At 35.9% G+C, this 18,038-nt stretch overlaps 1 protein-coding gene across 10 annotated transcripts; it reads right to left on the reverse strand.

The window, feature by feature from the left end:
- Nucleotides 1-4,021: 4,021 nt before the first annotated feature.
- Msantd4 (Myb/SANT DNA binding domain containing 4 with coiled-coils) lies at nt 4,022-17,176 on the reverse strand. Of its 10 annotated transcripts, XM_071616660.1 has the most exons (5): nt 17,108-17,123; nt 16,655-16,786; nt 16,283-16,428; nt 6,458-7,077; nt 4,022-6,233 (listed from the first exon to the last, which is right to left on the reverse strand). In XM_071616660.1, exons 4-5 carry the CDS (start codon nt 6,917-6,919, stop codon nt 5,658-5,660), a joined length of 1,038 nt encoding a protein of 345 aa, XP_071472761.1. In that variant the 5' UTR covers nt 6,920-7,077; nt 16,283-16,428; nt 16,655-16,786; nt 17,108-17,123; the 3' UTR covers nt 4,022-5,657. The 10 variants fall into 10 exon arrangements, with proteins under 10 accessions (XP_071472761.1, XP_071472759.1, XP_071472763.1 ...); XM_071616658.1 differs by lacking the exon at nt 16,655-16,786 and having other exon boundaries at nt 17,108-17,176; XM_071616662.1 differs by lacking the exon at nt 16,655-16,786 and having other exon boundaries at nt 16,283-16,372; nt 17,108-17,126.
- Nucleotides 17,177-18,038: the final 862 nt, after the last annotated feature.

The following is an 18,038-nucleotide window of genomic DNA, read 5'->3' on the forward strand; positions in this document are numbered from 1 at the left end:
GTGACTGCTGGCTATGTGATCCTGATTTGTCTCTGCTGACTGCCATGCCTGTGGTCAATTTCCACATCAGGATCTGTTCCCACTGAATCCTGTGCCCCATACAGAGGAACCCAAAAACAAATCAAACCAAAAAATTCAGTTAGTTTAACTGAACCCCTCCCACTACCAACTCTGTACTTATTCAAATCAGCTTCCCTCTCTAATACAGAGGTTCCCCCAAGCCAAAATGATCATTTTTAAATTCTGTGCCTACATTCCTCTTTTCCTCAGTGGCCACCAGCCAGGCTGTCATGTTTCTAATGTATTATTTCTTATGTTCGGTTCCAAGTTTGAGTATCTATGCCTCTACAGTTCCTTTTACAGATTTTACATTTTATGCCCAATGGAATGAGAGAGATTCTTCAGGGGTGATAAATCTGTAATACCTCCAAGCTGCTTAATTAATTAATTAGGCTTTTCAATAATGTATTTGTCAGGGTTTGTTGTTGTTGTTACCAAAAGACACAACAAGAACAACTTAGAGGAAATGTTTATTTTTGATCAGTTTCAGAGGTTCAATTTGGTTGGCTGACTCCATTGTTCTGGCCCAAAGATGAGGTGAGCATCTTGGTGGAGGAAAAACTCAGGACATGACAGTAAGGAAGCTGAGTTTATATGTTGTCCCTACTTACAAGGGACAACATATAAACCCCACAATATTCTTTAGTCACTTACTTCCTTCAGCCACACCCTACCTGCCTATAGTGACCAGCCATCAATCTATTCAAATTATTAACCCATAAAATGGGTTAATCTACTGATTAGGTTAGTTTTCATAATCTAATTATATCACCTCTAAACAATCCTACATTGTCTCACATGTGAGTTTGGGGAGAGGGGTGTCATCCCATTTCCAAACCATAACAATGTTAAAACAAATAACTGGTGAAAATAGAGAGCATGGTTGAGGCTTTGTATTAGAAAATTACACACAGAAAACCTATGAGTTAAAATATGGAGTAAATTTTCCTCTGTATGCTTCCACACCTATGATAGTGGAGGGTATAAAAACAGTATTTATTTCTGTATGTATTTTATACTGATGTGATCTACCTCTCTTAATTATAGTCAATTATTTTCTAAGTTGCTTATTAATTTTAAACTACATTCTTGTGTATCGTCATCCCAAACATGGTGAGAGTTGGGTAAGGAACTAATATGTATGTAACAGACAAGAACAGTGAGGCTCAGAGACTTGATTGCCTAATACCACCCAGAAGATGAAGCAGAGCTGGGACTAGCCTAAGGTATTTCCTGAGCTCTGCTTCTCTTCCACCACTTTATATCCTGTCAAGTCTCAGGACATCAAAGAACCATATTCTGGGAAATCTGTTCTGAAAGTGTCATGCAGGAGGATTCATCAGAAAAAACTGAGGAGGCTACTGGAATACAGGCTGAAGATGCCTCCACACTAAAAACATGTGAGCTTGGAGGAGGCTGATCTGAGCAATTACTTGAAGGAAAGAAAGAATTTGAGCAACAATTTGAGAAGAAGGAGGAAGCAAGGGATTTGAAGAAAACTTTAAAATTTCCAAACAACCAGGTACAAATAAATAGCACCACTGCAGAGCAAAAAAGGATTCATTAGAGAAAGAAGCTAATGAATTCAGTTCTGACATCCATAATATATTTGAAAAAAACAGCAAAATATAGGGTAAGGTGCTTGTAAAAATTGGATATACAGGTTTATAGTTCAGTTCAAATGTTGGAAATGGAGATTTAAATCTGAATTGATTTTAGAGGACTTCATATTCCAATTTATTTTTAAAAAGATAATTTACAGCATAAAAATAAGTGGTAAATAATAAAGGGTATTTTACTGATGAAAATCATTGAGATTTTCAAAATCTCAAAATATTTCACAATTTAAAATTCTATAATTATTGTCATTTCTTAATTTCATCCTAAAGCATTAACAGTATAGTCTCAATGCTTCTATCCTCAGTGGTAAATTAATCTTCTGAGGTTTAAGCAACCAATTTGCCTATTTTTTTCCCAAGAGGATATGTTCTTCTCCAGCTGTCTTCCAGCTATACATAGGCTAAATCCCTTTTGAAATGCATTAAGGGAGATTTTCAGAGATACAGTTGACAGATAATCCTCAACTGGATTTTAATTAAGGCACTATGCAAAACACTGCCTGGTGTGTATATAAAAGCATGAACACATGAGAAAGAGAAGTTAAAGGCTGAAAAAGAAAACAGGTTGTTAGGATTCTGAGAGCTTTAGAAGTTAAAACTTCAGATGTGAAATAAGAAAAGGCCCTGAAAAATAAAAAAATTAAAAAATAAGATTATTATTGAAAAAGTATGTTGTTAAGGCAAATGCAGAATAACACAGTAAGAATCATTTTGCATTCAAAACAAAGTATGTTAAGGGCAGAGAAATAGGAAAAGGTAATTATTAACTCACAATAAAATATTCTGGAAGCATTATGATATGCTTTTATACACAGGATAGAAGTGGCAAAGCATGAACAGGTACAAAAGTGAGAGAGAACCAGAATAATATAAAATGGACAAATCTGAAAATGGAAGAAGTGAAGCAGTTCTCTTCAATTACAGAGACTACAGTGTTTAATTGAGAGGAAAAGCCTAAGAGAATGCTCTTTTTCTGCAAATTTATTGCCCCTTCTCTCTTCTAAATCAGCATGATCACAAAAAGGATGGGAAGAAGTTCCTTGTGACCAGGATGGTAATTCGGAGTATTTACCAGGACATTTTTGTCTAGGACAAATGCTAAATGAGACCCAGGGGTCACTGATACAATCAGGAGTATCCCAGGCCAGCCAGAATGGAGGTATGGCAGACTGATTGCAAAAGTGGTCACAATATCTCACCCAGCTCTGTATCCCTATCTTTCAAGGAACTTCACATTTCCTCAATTCAAGAAGTAAACTCCATTCCCACTTCTTAATTCGGGACTATAATTAATTTGGCCAAAAGAACACAACAGGAGTATAATTCAGTGCCCGTTCTGAGACTAGGACCCTCAATACTTTGAGCACCTCTTGTCTTGGACAAGTACCACCCACAATGGAGCAAGGCCAAGATAGCCTATCTTGAGGATCAAGTACCATGAGGAGAGCTCAGCCCCAACAAAACTCAGTTCCAATATCCAGTTAACTCCCAGAAACTGAACTCTCAGTTCACCTGCAGCTGACAGGGGAACCCAGTGAAGATCAAAATGGCCCAGCTACATTCACTCCAGTTTTCTCTAAAATCATAAGCAAAACAGCTATTGTTTCTAGCTACCCAATTTTGGTTTCTTGCACAGCAATAGTTAACAAACACTACTTACTCAAGTGTGCTGACCACCTCATAAATGTGGGAATAACATTCTTAACTCTGCCCATTTGCACTGGGCAGAGTTAAGAAACTTTAGGATGTTACATCCAAAATTAATAACTGCCTATATTCATATTCTCCCTAGGAAATTAAAATCTTCTGATCTCAAATCCAATACTAACATAATCTCACACTTAGTCACCATTTTATGGTTTATATACTTGCACACACCATTTTCTTTAAATAAAACAAACTATGGAGCTCTAGCAGATAAGGTAGCATTATACTCATTTTACAAGCAAGGAAATCAAGTGGAAGGGCAAGTTAAATAACGTTCACAATAGCAAATGGCAAAGCTACAGTATGATTACACTTATATATTCACTACTTCTCCTGGGAGATCTTATGCTAAATTTTTGGGTCCGTATTGGCATATAATTTTTAGGCATTTAGTTAATTGAATCTAGGAAGTTTATTTCTTTTCTTATAAAAATGAAGATAACATGACTTAGCTTAAGGGTTGTTTTGAGGGGCAAAGAGATAATTATGTGACACATAGCTCCAAGCCTAGCATGAATGTTAGGCTCTTGCCCCCATTCACCATGATAGGGATCTCTCCCAAGCTTGTTAACCACTACCCATGAGCACTGAGCATCACTTGAAATGATAAACTTTCAGACAAATAGATAGGCAAATTTATTTCTATGGTAGAAGCATTTATTATAGTTATAGAAAAATAACACTATTTCAAATCAGGGTAAGTAAGCAGAAGTATATTTTTCTCTTGCATACCCATACTCAATGTCAACATGATTTCAAGCTGTTCTTAATAAGAAGCAAACACAGAATCAAGGTAGTATGCCAATAGAAGAGTATGTATTAAAGCTACATATCAGCCCTGGAAATCAGAAAACACAAAGTGAACTTGTGCAGCCATTTTCAACTTCAGTGTATATCAGCCTCATCTTGACTGTGGAAAAAGTACCTTCAGGAAACTGAAGGCAAATTACCAGGTTAAGCAAGCTCTTTGCCTCAGAGCAGCAAAGAGACTGAGGGTACAAACTTTGCTTCTCGCAGAGGGGGCAAAGACAAAACATTCTACAATGTAAAAAAAACAAAAACAAAAAACAGTCATTTGCTCACTGTGACTTCTATGAGCTTCAGATTCAGGAATAACAGCACTATTCTCACGAATGTTGTACAGGTTAGGTCAAATTTTGTGTTAGTGCTTTCCCCACCAATAACACTCAGCTATTATCATTATTTCATTATTTTAACATCATCATCATTATTTGATACACATGAAATTCTCCCCACTTCCTACTCCCAAACAGTCTTTATTTAAAAGTCAAGCAACCATGTTCTGGGTCCAAGCTCACAGACTGTTTGGTACCACTTTTACACTGGTAACATTTTTACTAGCTTCTATCATTCTCTTACATAACACTTCAGTACATGATTAAAATGACAATTTTTATATTCAAACTGAGACAACAGATTCAAAGAGGAAAGGGAACCAAAGTTTTCAAGTTGTATGTTGCTTCTAAAGCATCAATAGACGAATGAACTTTGTTTCAAAGTGGCCAATTTTAGACAATCTCTGAGTTCCCTGTCGTTTTCTGAATATCAGGCTATTATAGATGAAAACATGGAGATAAAATACCTATAATCTTCATCACTTCCTATATTCAATATACTACAGTCATGTTTCATAGTTCAAAGTTTTTGGCAATTTAAGTATCTACCTACATAATTTGAGGTTTTTAATATTCTAAAACATTACAGAGGGGCTTAGTTGGGCTAGGATATGGTTTTTTAAACCTGGCATGAATGACATTTTGGGTTTGCAAATTCTTAACTGTGCACCTTATGCATTATAGATGTTCAGCAGGATCCCTGGGCTTTACATATTAGCTGGTGTAGCAACTTGCCATCCCATACCGGTTTTGACAAAAATGTCTCCAGACATTGTCAAATGTCTTCTGGGGGCCAAAATCAGCCCTAGTTTAGAACCACTGGGTTAGAATTTAACAGACATAATTGTAAACTCTGAGTGCACAGATAATACAAGACTCTATATAATATTACTAATGTGAAGAGTCTAGCACAATAATTTCTGCTATTGTGTTTATACTAGGGCACAGAGATTTTTATATAATATACTATTCAAGCATATAATCACCCACACGTATCTATCTTTTTCCTACTGAAAACACTGGCATTAGGTAATTTAAAAAAAAAAAAAAAAGCTAATCCAGAAATCACCTTTATATCACCTGGTATGAGAAAAACCTAGTCTACTAACAGTCACTAAATGGCCACCTAAAGAAATCACTGCAAGTGTCCTTCCTTCTGAATTCTAAGTCTCTCTTTCTCCACTTGTAGGCGTTCCTTTTCAATCTGTAGCTTCTCAGATTCAAACTTCAAAAACTGCAGCCTATCTTTTTCCAGCTGCAAGCGTTCTCGCTCAAGTTTTAACTTCTCTGTTTCTATGTCCTGTGGCTGAAGCATGGACTTTTCTCCTTGGCCAAGTTCATTTTCCAGAGATGGTTTCTCAGAATTGACTATCTGTAACCTCAATTTCTCTCTCTCAATCTGCAGCCGCTCCTTCTCTAGCTGCAGCCGCTCATGCTCCATGTCTAAATGGCGCAACCTCTCCTTCTCTATCTGTAGGCGCTCCTTTTCCACCTGCAGCCTTTCCGCCTCAATATCTAGTCGCCGCTTTTCCAACTCTAGTTTCTGTTTCTCTATGTTTACAAGCAAGTGGGGCTCATCATATGCAGACCTGGATGGTGTTGAGTTAAGGGTGAAAAACTCATCAATGTGGGGGAAGTCAGGAAGTTCATTTTCCCTCCTGGAATCTGGTATGACAGATGACAGCATTTCCTCCTCCTCCTCAATCTCAAACTGAGAAAAGAGAAAATCATTTTCAATGTTATTTCTACTTCATAGTTGCCAATTTGTTCAAATTGCTCTTAAAAGACCTTCTGTATTGTTTAAACACATAAAACCATTTAATTTGAATTGTGAAAACCTTTTACATTGAATTGCCAGATATTACTGAAACAATCAAGAATTATATATTTATACATACATACACACAGGCATAAAATGTCACAGCTAATACTTACTTCAGGACTCTGGGGGTCCCTTTCTTCTTCTTCCACTTTGACCTCGGTTAAGGATCCACCTGCATCCCTGAAATCTGCCACATTTTGCCAATCAAAATTTGGATCATTTCGGAATCCAATCTTTTCATCTATCTCTTCAGTAAGAGAGTCATCTAAATCAGATGTGGGAAGTGGAAACCCCGATCCAACCAGCTTAATGTTCGCTTTCATCCTCTTTCTCTTCATAAGTGCTCGCCAGTCAAGGTACCTTCTTTTCACTTCTGTCCCTGTCCTCTGTTCTCCTTCTCCTACAGCATTCACACACTGTGCTATCTCCTCCCAAGCCATTCGCTTCATCACGTTTATTGTTGTATTGAGCTGCTTGGAAAAGATGACTTCTTTCCTTTTGGTAATTTCTTTCAAAAGGGTCTGAGTTTCTTGAACACTAAAATTGCTTTTCCTTTTTCTTTTTAACTGCTTCATTTTTTTTCTAATTAAATGGAGTTTTTACAGAAAATGTGAAAAGAACTTGAAGAGTGCTGCAAAGCACATGAATCAAGGACAAACCCTTGTTGGCAACTTAGTTTAAATCACTCAATTTTCTACTCATCTAGTAGTAGAGGCAGGCTGGATAATAATTCCTAAAGGGAAAAAGAAAAGTAAAATTAATCGATCAAACTTCAACTTCTGTTAACCCCAATAAGCCACATTAATTTAAAAAGAAACAAAAACCTACAACATTCTATGGCTTAAAATTGCCTACTTCTCTATCTTTGCCAATACTACCATGATCCCAGCTGCCATCTTCTCACCTGGAATGCTACAATGGCTGCTCACCAGCTGCACTCTTGACACACTTCCTACTGTTCTAGCTCCTTCTCTCTTTAAATCAACCTGTAGTCTCCAACTACACAGGACTTTTCAGTCATCTATTCCTTTCAAGTTCTTTCCCTGCTTCAAAGCCTTTGTCAACACACTGTTCCCTCTGCCTAGAAAATGGACTGCTTCCTTCTTGGCCTACTCAATTCCTCATGCTTCAGCCCCCAAATTAAACATGTTTTCATTGAAGCTTTTCTTGGTAAGTCAAACAGCATAAAGTCTATTCTACTTTTGTTTAACTTTTGTACTTTTGCTAAAATATGGCTCAGAGACTCTCTTTCCCACTTCATAAGTTTGAGGACAAAGATATTTCTGCTCACCATCACTTTCTCAGGCCTTAGTTTCTGGCATATGGCAAGCACAACACAAATATACACTGAATGAATAAGGTGATCTGTTAAAAGGGCCATTTGGAATACTGAAAATAGGAAAACTGAAAGTCTAAGCTGTAAAATGAATAAAACTCAGAAACTGGTTTGAGACAATGTCTGTTCAAAAAAATAAGAATTATCCACATTTTACCACTTCAAAAATTAAAACTCACTTTTAGAATCTGTAAACTGAGAATAAAATTTCCTTAATGAAAACATAAGGATACAACAAATTAAAGGGGTAATATAAAAATGGTAAAGATTTTTCCTCAGCCATCCCACCTATTAATCAGAAAAGAACAACATTGTTGATTAAAAGAAAAACCAAAAATTTAAATTTCTAAATCTTTGGGGATCTAGGGTACAATTCTTAGTTTACCACTCTAATTCTGTCCCTCAATGCATACTATGACCTCCCCATTCCCTCAACCCACCCCCAACATCTAACATGAAATAAAACCAGGTTGAATGGTATATTTATTTTCTTCGGAGAATTTCTCAGCAATACTTTATAACATTCTGGCCACTTTTTATTGTAGAGTTTAAACATTGTGATTTAGCAAGTAACTAGGTATACTTTCAGTCTCTGTGAAATAATTTTTAAAATAGTCATGTGGCAAAATTTCAATATAAATTCTGAAGGAAAAAGAATCCTCATTCAAGCACTTAAGATCTAAAACAGAATGTTTCTCCAATTTCCAGATGACGTTTATGCTATAGTATCATCCAAGAGAGTATCTGAAACTTCTGAAAAAGGTCAACTTTTCTAGCCCCACATTAGACTAACTGAATATGGAACTCTAGGGGTAGGACCCAGCAAATGTGTTTTAATAAGCCCTCTAGAAGACTGCAATACATGCTGAAGTTTGAGAATCTCTGAACAAGACCTATATATCAATCAGTAAAATGGGTGTTTCACACATCTGGCTCTCTTGCCTACCTTGATTCCAAGTCTGATATAAGAGTAATTGGTTGGTGGAATGAATATAAAGTATATCAAAATCCTCATTGTAATGGACCTAGGAAATGTTTTTCTGCTATCCAGACTTTGCATTGTGGGAAGGTACATTAAGAAGATTGGGACAGATATTCAGACTTGAGTCAGGAATTCACTTTTTTTCCTAGAGGCAGAAAATGAAACCATCTACTAAAAAGGTTCAAGTGCCTTGTATAATGTAGCACATACTGCTTTATAAATATTGGTTTAACTGAAAAAAAAAAAAGAGAGAGGAATAAAGGTTAGAAAATCTCTTATTTGATTTTTAAAAGTATGTAAAGGAAAACAATGACTGAAAGAACAAGCAATACTTATAAAACTATATTTCTGACTTCAAATTCACTCAACGAATACTGCCATAGAATACAGCCGACATAATGAGAGGATGGAATGAGATTGCTAAAGACCTTTCCAACTCTCTCACTGCCTGACTATAAACCTTTCCTGACATTATGAAGAAAAAATACCAAATACTCATAAAGTTCCAAATCCTGTCATTTAGTCCCCACCACAGCACTGTATTAAAGATACCAGTTATTTCTATTTTTAAAACAAAATTGAAAGGTTAATTTGCACACAGCTACTTAAATGACAGGATTTATATCCGAGTTCTCTGTGTCACATCTACTTCAACTTAATTATCAGCTTGTGACAGCTAAATCAGAAATGTGTTGCTGATGAATTCTGAGATACCACTTAGCAGATTTTCAAAAGGAACAGATTCCTATCTATGTGGAATGTCCAGATAAATTCCATATATAAGCAGAAAAACTCCAAACTTCAACCAGTTACGTTTTCCCTGTCATGTATTAAAGTAAATAAAAATGGAGAGAAGGCCTGAAGAATCCCTGAACAAAGTAATCAGTTAGATCTCCTAAGTGACCTTCCTTTGATTTGCAAATATAAGTGAAATACTTGGGCTACTTCTTGTAAATGCCACATTAAAAACAAAAAACAAAACAAAACAAAAAAAAACTAAGGCCAACCAATCAGAAGCAGCCAACTTATGGTTATAGAATGATGGAGGCAACCATATAAATGTAATGAATCAAATATTTTCATTGCTTTACTTCCATGTTCATTCTATAAAAGCCTTCTCCTGGCACTTCCTCTGCAGAATCACTGAAACACTCCTAGTTTGGAGCTGCCCAATCTATAAACCACTGTTTCCTCAAATAAACTTTAAAAAATTTTATTATATCTCAGTTTACCTTTTAACCTGGTTTTTCTCAAACACTTTCATGACTACCAGTTTTAAATTTTTATTGATGTGAAAAATATTTCTCTACTAATTCATAATGGAAATAGTACCTTCTACTAAAGCATTTTAAACAAATAAGGTTAAATTTTAAAAATACACAAAAATCTTTTCTTTTACTGTTTGAATACTCTTTTACAGTTAAAAGTGGTTGCTAATTCCTCATTCTTAAACTTTACCAAGACAGCATTTATTTCCATTTCATCAAACTTTTATTCATATTTTATCTTTTCTAGTTTCCGGTAATCTTTGTTCCACAGGCTTTGTGTGTATCTAGAAAAATCACCAAATATATGCCAAACACCCTATCTTTTTGTTTCTACTCACTCATGTGAAATAATCATTTCCTGAATGGCCACTTGCTGTTGAAATAGAGGTCAGAGAGAATGAAAAATTCTAAACAGCAGAAAATGTACTCTCAAAAAAAAATCAACTGTCAATTCCACAAACACAAAAAAGAGCAAAGTATATAAAAACTAAAACAGGACTGCAAGCAAACTATGTCTGAAACAGAATTTCTCAAAGACATTTACTGATAAATTAAAATCCATTAAATTGGAATATAATCAGTGACAGCATGCTTAATATTATTCTACGTATATGCTAGCCTTTCAGTCAAATCTAAGCCTTTTGTCAAAAGAATATAAGAAAATATACTAATAAATTAAAACATCATTAAAAAAGACAGTATTTATAGTTGTTATAAACACAAATTCTGGAGTCAGAATCCAGGGATTAGATTTAGATCTACCACTTCGTAGGTGGGGGGCCTTTAAGCTCTTTGTATGCAATTTTATTTGGAAAATAATGATGATAATGTTGTTTCAGAGACAATACAAGCAAAAAAAAAAAAAAAGATTTAGTAAAATATGGAGAACAGTTACTGGCATATTAAGCACTATTAAAAGCTTTTAAACTTTATTACATCAAAGACAAAATGAAACAGAGGTCACAATATTGGTATTGTTCCAGGTAAGCTGAATGGGAGGTCTATGGTTCTTTATTAATATGCTTTATAATATATATATGTGATATTATGGAGCCTACTCATGAAAGCTCACAAATGCCAAATGTGTACATCTCAACTCTATTTTCACAGGTGTCATGCTGGGAGCTAAAAATCAGCCAAAATATCAGTTTTAGAACACTATGGCTACAATATTTGCACATATCAAATAATATCCACTAATAAGATGAAAGAAATGGAAATGGTATGTTTTAACATTAGATCCCAAGCAAATTTAGTGAACATTTTAGAAAATAGTTTTAGAGAATCATATTTAACTAGCACTCAGGCCTAACAAGCCTAACATTCCTTTTTCAATTTAAGCTATCTAATAGGATGGGTAAGTATTCAGCTTTCCTCTAGAGGAGACTGAAAATGCTCATGAGGTACCATGTTTACAGTGCACAATAAAAGAAATGAAGCAAACTGACATACATCACTAACCCAGCCTCAGTTTGCTGCTTCTTGGTACACTAAGTTGAAAGATAACTCAAAGGAATTACTGAAGTCAAACTTGGCCTTTTCCTTTTTTCATCATTTGTCCCACCACTGAGGACCTGGAAGAGGGTAGTCTACCTGCTCCAAAGACAGTATCTTCAATACATGGTAGTATGCCTAACAATTAGGAGGATGTAAAAAATATAAAATTAAAAGAACGTGCTCAGCAGATGGGAAAAGAAAAAAAAAAACAGAAAATAAATGAAAGAAGGTAAGAAAGAAAAACTGAAATTTCCACGGGTACAAAAAGCATAATATTAAGGGAAGAAGGCAATCTAAGTCAATATAGGCAAGAATCAGTTAGTGAAGACATTAGGTACTAAACTACTCACCTCATAACCATGCCAAAGAATTTAACAGTTAATAGGCTAAAAAAATTCTGAAATTTTTTTTCAGCAAACAGACTACCTTGCTTCCTAGGGGTATCTACTGAGTATAAGCAGGTTATAAAAGACATTTTGAAAAATGGGATCAGAGGTTAGATGTCCTAAAAATAGAACAGAGAGCTAAAGTGACATCCAATTCCATATTAAATTATCTAAAATGTGGTAAGAAGAATGACTTTTTGTTTCTAAAAGATACAGACTGTTTCAGAGTATTTAAATAGTTTCTTGAACTATTACATTTTTAAGGTAAAAGTAAAAACATTCATCAGTAGGGTACTGCATGAATAAACCAAATACTATGTTGCATGATGAACTATATGCACCATGTCATATTATTATAGACACAGCATTAGCATATCGTCATCCCTGTATGGATACTATAGTTAATACAAGTCAACAAAAGTGGGAAAGGAAATGTATATATACATGTTCATTTGTGCACATATTCACAGAGGCAAAACATGCTGTGCTAGACAGCAAGCTCACCAACTCTGTCCACCACCATTACTGGCTCTAAGGATCATGTGTATAAGTCATCACTGCTTTAACCATGTGACTGTTTGTTAGCCCATGGCATATTTTACTATGAGGAGATTAAAATTATGTTAAAAATCTACTTATGAGGGATTTTTATTATAGAAAATTAGATATTTTAAGTCTCACAAATATATATCTTACAAATTTATTGATACAAAAAGTAAAAATATGCATATATGTTTAAAAAATCTAAGTAATGGTACAAAATGAAGTTAAAGTCTCCCTACCAGCAATGTAACTAATAATTTCTTAAGATTCTTTCCAGAAAAATCATATATGTTTATAATAGCATGTGATACTGTTGGTCCTAGGACTACAACTTAACTAAGTTAAGAGCTAAGTTTGCACTTAAGAGCTAAGTTTGCTTACCTTGCTCCTCCTCTCTTTATAGTAACCAATAAAATATGTGAGCCATGCATATAATTTAAAATTTCCTAGTAGCTACAGTAAAAATAAAACAAAGAGGTACAATTGATTTTAACAAATTTTATTTAACACCATATATTCAATATATTATCATTGTATTATGTAATCAATACAAAATTACTGAGTAATATTTCCATTTCCATTCTTGTTTTTTCACTGTTTCTAAAATCCAGTATGAATTTAATAGTTACAGGTACAACTTACTTTGTACTAGCCACATCCATTTACCTAGTAGCAAATGGGCACATGCCCGCGCACACACACACACACACACATACACACACAATCAATCACCTAAGGAGTTTTTCAAAGTATCTATGACCAATCCCCATCTCTGACCATATAAAACAATTTTTTGCAATAGAGGCAGGCATTAAGAATTTAAAGAGATCTCTAGGTAATATTCATTGGCAGACAAAACTGAGAACAATCCTGCTTAGACAATCAGTGTTAAAAACCTACTTGTTCAAACATATACAGAAAAGCAAGGAGTACAAATGCTATTACTGCTAAGAAATTTCTTTTCAGAGATCATTGAGTAAAAACTCACCTACCACAAAAGACTTACAAGGTAGAAAAAGTCAGTTTATTTGAGGGGTGGGGGGAATGACTGACATAATGTTATGTCAGAAGCCAGAAGAATGTCTCCGAATCATAAGAACCAATTCACACCTCTATTTATTGGAAACACTTCAACCAATACAGGTAAGTCAATTTAGACTTAAGAAAAAGACTACTCTTCTGAGAATAAAGCATTCTTATAAGAAGAATGTCTTTAGACACCCATATCTTTATTAGAAAATATTATGACTAACTTAAGAATATAAATCTGAAATATCCATTATCAGACTGAATAATTAAGAAATACTGCTTCATTTATCAAATATGTAGAGTCCCTAAAAGCCTTTCAAAGGCTTTCTACTGCACTTAAGAGCTAAGTTTGTTTACCTTGCTCCTCCTCTCTTCCTGTTATAAACTCATTATGGAGTCTTACCAACATACCATCATATTTACCTTTTCCAATTTTAACCATCACCCTAATACCAACCCCCAACCCACTTTCTCCAACAAACGTGTAGGCACAGTCCACATGAAATCAGTGCCAGTTATAATATTCCTCTAAATTCTAGAACTGTGTTGTCCAATAGAAATTATAAGAGCTATATATAAATTTAAATCCTCTAGTAACCACATTAAAAAAGTAAAGAGAAACATGTAAAAATGAATTCTATTTTATTTAACGCAATATATCCTAAATGTTATCCTTTCAACATGTAATCAATTTAAGAAATTACTGAGGTATTTTACATACTTTTCAAATGCCAGTCAGTATTTTATACTTCACTTTTTAAATCTAGCCATATTTCAAGTACTCAACAACAACGTGTGGATACTGACTACTACACTGGACACCACAGCTCTGTCATGATCCCTATTTATTTGAGGACTATCACAGTTGTGTTCTCTAGCCCATCTCCCCAACTCCCATGGTGTCTGCCCTTTTGTCTAGCAAATGTCTACTCATCCTTTAGAACTCAATTTAAATGTCTCCTGTTCTAGAGCATTTTTCTGTTCTCATTCACATAAGTCCAATGTTCTTGCCATATACTTCTACTATCAGACTATACTACAGTCACTTATTTTACATTAAAGGCAACAGGAAATCAAAGCTAAATATATTACTCCTGTTGTCAAATAATTTACAATCTAGTGAAATTAGTAAAACATAGATGCATAATGAAATGCACATAAAAAATTATAATGAATCTGGCAAAGTGAAGGTCATGAATACAGACTACATAGGCTTATATGCCAATTCCACCACTTAATAGCTCTGTGACAAGCAAAGTAACCTTTTGTACTTGTTTCCTCATCTATAAATGGAAATAATAATAAGACTCATGATGTTTTAAGATTTAAAAGAGAAAATGCAATAGTAGGGGATAGGAAAGATAGCAGAATACAACAGTCACTAATATGCCATTTTGTAAAAATGTGAATGTGTAACCGATGTGATTCTGCAATTTGTATTTGGGGTAAAAATGGGAGTTCATAACCCACTTGAGTCAAATGTATGAAAGATGACATGTCATGAGCTTTGTAATGTTTTGAACAACCAATAAAAAAAAAAAAGAGAAAATGCAATTAAGAAGTTTATAATGACAAAGATATAGTAAGCCCACAAGAAATATGTACTATCATTACCTCTTAGTACAGTAACTGGACATAGTAAGCAACTGTTTCTTTACTGAAGATTAATGCTAATATATGAAGAGTACAATAAAGAAGTACTAACAAAATACCCTGAATATCCAGAAGGAGAAATCTTCGATGGGATCAAAAAGGGTTTTGAGAAGGAATTAGCTTTTGATGTGGGTCTTATACATGAATAGACTAATGAGGGACATGAAAAAAGGTGAAGGTATCAGGAATTAAAGCTAAGAAACTAGGTCGGGGCCAAATATCAGCTAATCTTTAATGTTGGTTTAATAACACCCTGAACTTTGATCAGAAAATGTACTGAACAAGACAAATATAACTATGAAAGTTCACATTTTTTTGAAATTCAGGGTTACCTTTTATATGGAGGCACTATTACTATAATACTATACAAACTATAAGAACAAATATATGATAAACAATGACTGAAATTGTCAAGAGAATCCTAATTTATGCAGATAACCACCATCAGGTTTTATTGCTCTTAGAATCTGAGATCATTTCATCAATTTGGTATAAATTTATTGGAACAGCAGAAATAGCAGTGCTTTTACCACCAAGTCAATATATTTTTTGACAACAGTCATTGTCAAAATTGACAACAGTTGTTGCCATTTTCATATTTTTCCCAAGAATTTCTATCTCCATACTTCTAGCTTCTAATGTGGTGCCCCTTCAGGGACAGTAAGTACTTCTTAGTACTACTTAGTGCGCTAAGTACTTCTTTCAAATGTTGTAGTACCGCTAACGCTGCAAAGCCATGAGTGATCTATGCTGAGCTAATGAACTATTTCATCAAAACCAATATTGGAACACATCTTAGACTTCCTGACAGTCTTGGCTTATTGTGTGAAAAAAACCTTTGCATGAAAGCTTGACATTTTCTAAGTTAAAAAAAAAAAAGTGCCAGCCTCAGTGCATATTGTGTTGTTAAAATTTGCTAACACACATAAAGGCTATGTTTTCAGGAATGGATATCTTTCTGTCTTCTTTATATTTTGGAAGCTTGGGTTTTCTGCCATCAAAAAATATATATATTTATTAAGTTCCTACTATGTGTTAGACACCGAATATAACATCCCATAAAATGCCATCCCATTTTTAATTGATTGCCATCCCCATCTTCAGAGGAGGGAATTCAATAGTTGGAATCTTTAAAACTTATAGACCTGTAATGTACAATCACAGAGAACAGTCATTTTCCTGAAATCCCATCTCACAATCATTCTTTACTGTCAGGAAATAGGAATAATATGCAGTTCACTTACGTAATCCTCATGCAGATGACGCACCACCAAAACAATATTATAACAGGCAATTTTTAACAAGGACTAACAATTGAGAATGAAGTTCCGTTCCTATATTGCATGATAAGACATAATTAAGAGGTCTGAGAAAAATCAGGCAGTAAAATCTGTGTTAAAAAAAAAAATGAAAGGGTAAATTCATTAAGCAATTGGAGAAGAAAAGTATCATACACCTACAAAACTTCCCTCAATGTCCACCCCAATCCTCTTTAAAGTATGATTCCTGCCCCCCAATGTTCTTATAGGAAATTAACTTCCCTGCCGAATAGTACGTTCTTCTTTAAAACTTGTAGGTAAACGAGTTTAGAAAAGAGTCACCAAAGTATCATTCACCCGCTCCAAGCTGCCGCCTCCTGCGGGACTGCTCAGTAAACACCCCCTATGAAGAAACCAGGACAGGATTCCCGCGAGGCCACCCAGGAACAGGGGGCGCGCACCTGACTCAGCCACATGATGCGGCTGCACCTGGTGAGAGCCGGGGCAACTTGGAAAAGGATTCCTTTCTCCGAATATTTAATGGGAGTCCCGATTTGGGTGTTCAGAAACTTCCGCAGCCTTGTTTCAGGGGTTTGGGCCCTTCTAACCCTCTCCCATCAGGGACAGCCGCGCTAGGTACTTCTTTCAAATGTTGTAGTCCCGCTAACGCTGCAAAGCCAGGGTCAGAGGCTGGTAGCGGCGAGACGCAACCTGCCGCTGACCCCGCCGGGACCCTCCCCCCATGCGAGGACACCCACTGTCCGTGGAGCCTGTCACCCTCGCTGTCTCCTCCCGCACCGTACTGCTCACCTGCGACCCTGGCAGCACCTCCACAAGATCGCCTCTAAGGGTGGTAAAAAAGGGACGCTTCATTAATTCCCCGCCCACCAACTTCTCACTCCCTCCATTGGCTGGAGTACATGCCGCTCATTAGATGCGGCTCATCCATTGGTCCGAAGGGCACTACCATTCTGGGCGAGAGCCCGCCTCAGGCCAGGCCTCACAATGGGAATCGAATCCCAAACCGGTTCCGGGTTAGTGCCCTGGAATCCGCCCCTTTGTGAGTCGCCTCCCGTTGTGCGCTCAGTCTTTGGTGCTTGTCTCTGTCAGTCAAGTGGCCTCTAGGAAAGGATTGGTCCCTAGCGATCAGCTTGCCGCGCTGTTCCACCTGATTGGAGAATTGGCCGCTCCATCTCCAAACTCTACTCCTGTCCTTCACCCTCGACCGACTGTTAAAAGGGCAGAGAAGAATTGACATTCTTGAATCTAACGGGCTTCCCAGGCCAGCATCATGTACTGAAACAATTGCGACTTCCTTTGATGTCAACCATTCCCCTGAGACTGACTTTGCCAAAGGTCACTGGTGACTTCCTTTTGGCAAAATCCATTAGTCACTTCTTTTACTTGACTACTCAAAAATAAATAAATAAATACATAAGTAAAACTGACTTGTCGACTCTTTTTTTCAGTGTTTTCCCTAATACGTGCTGCTTCTGGTTTTCCTCCGTTTCAACCCTCTTCTCTATTCCTCTTTGTAGTTGTCTCCTTCTCTGCAGTCTCCAGTTGAGGTGTGAGCTAGTGAACCTGTCTTCCCACTGCCTCTCTGTTCAGGCCCCTAATTCACTCTCACCAAAATTATCTCAGTAGCTTCCTAACTGGTACCATTCAAACGGTAGCCAAAATGAGTTGCTTAGAGTTCGTTAGCATATGTAATCTCACTAATCTTACCTTGAAGTGCTAA

Source organism: Marmota flaviventris, chromosome 9 (assembly GCF_047511675.1).
Source record: "Marmota flaviventris isolate mMarFla1 chromosome 9, mMarFla1.hap1, whole genome shotgun sequence".
NCBI lineage: Eukaryota > Metazoa > Chordata > Mammalia > Rodentia > Sciuridae > Marmota > Marmota flaviventris.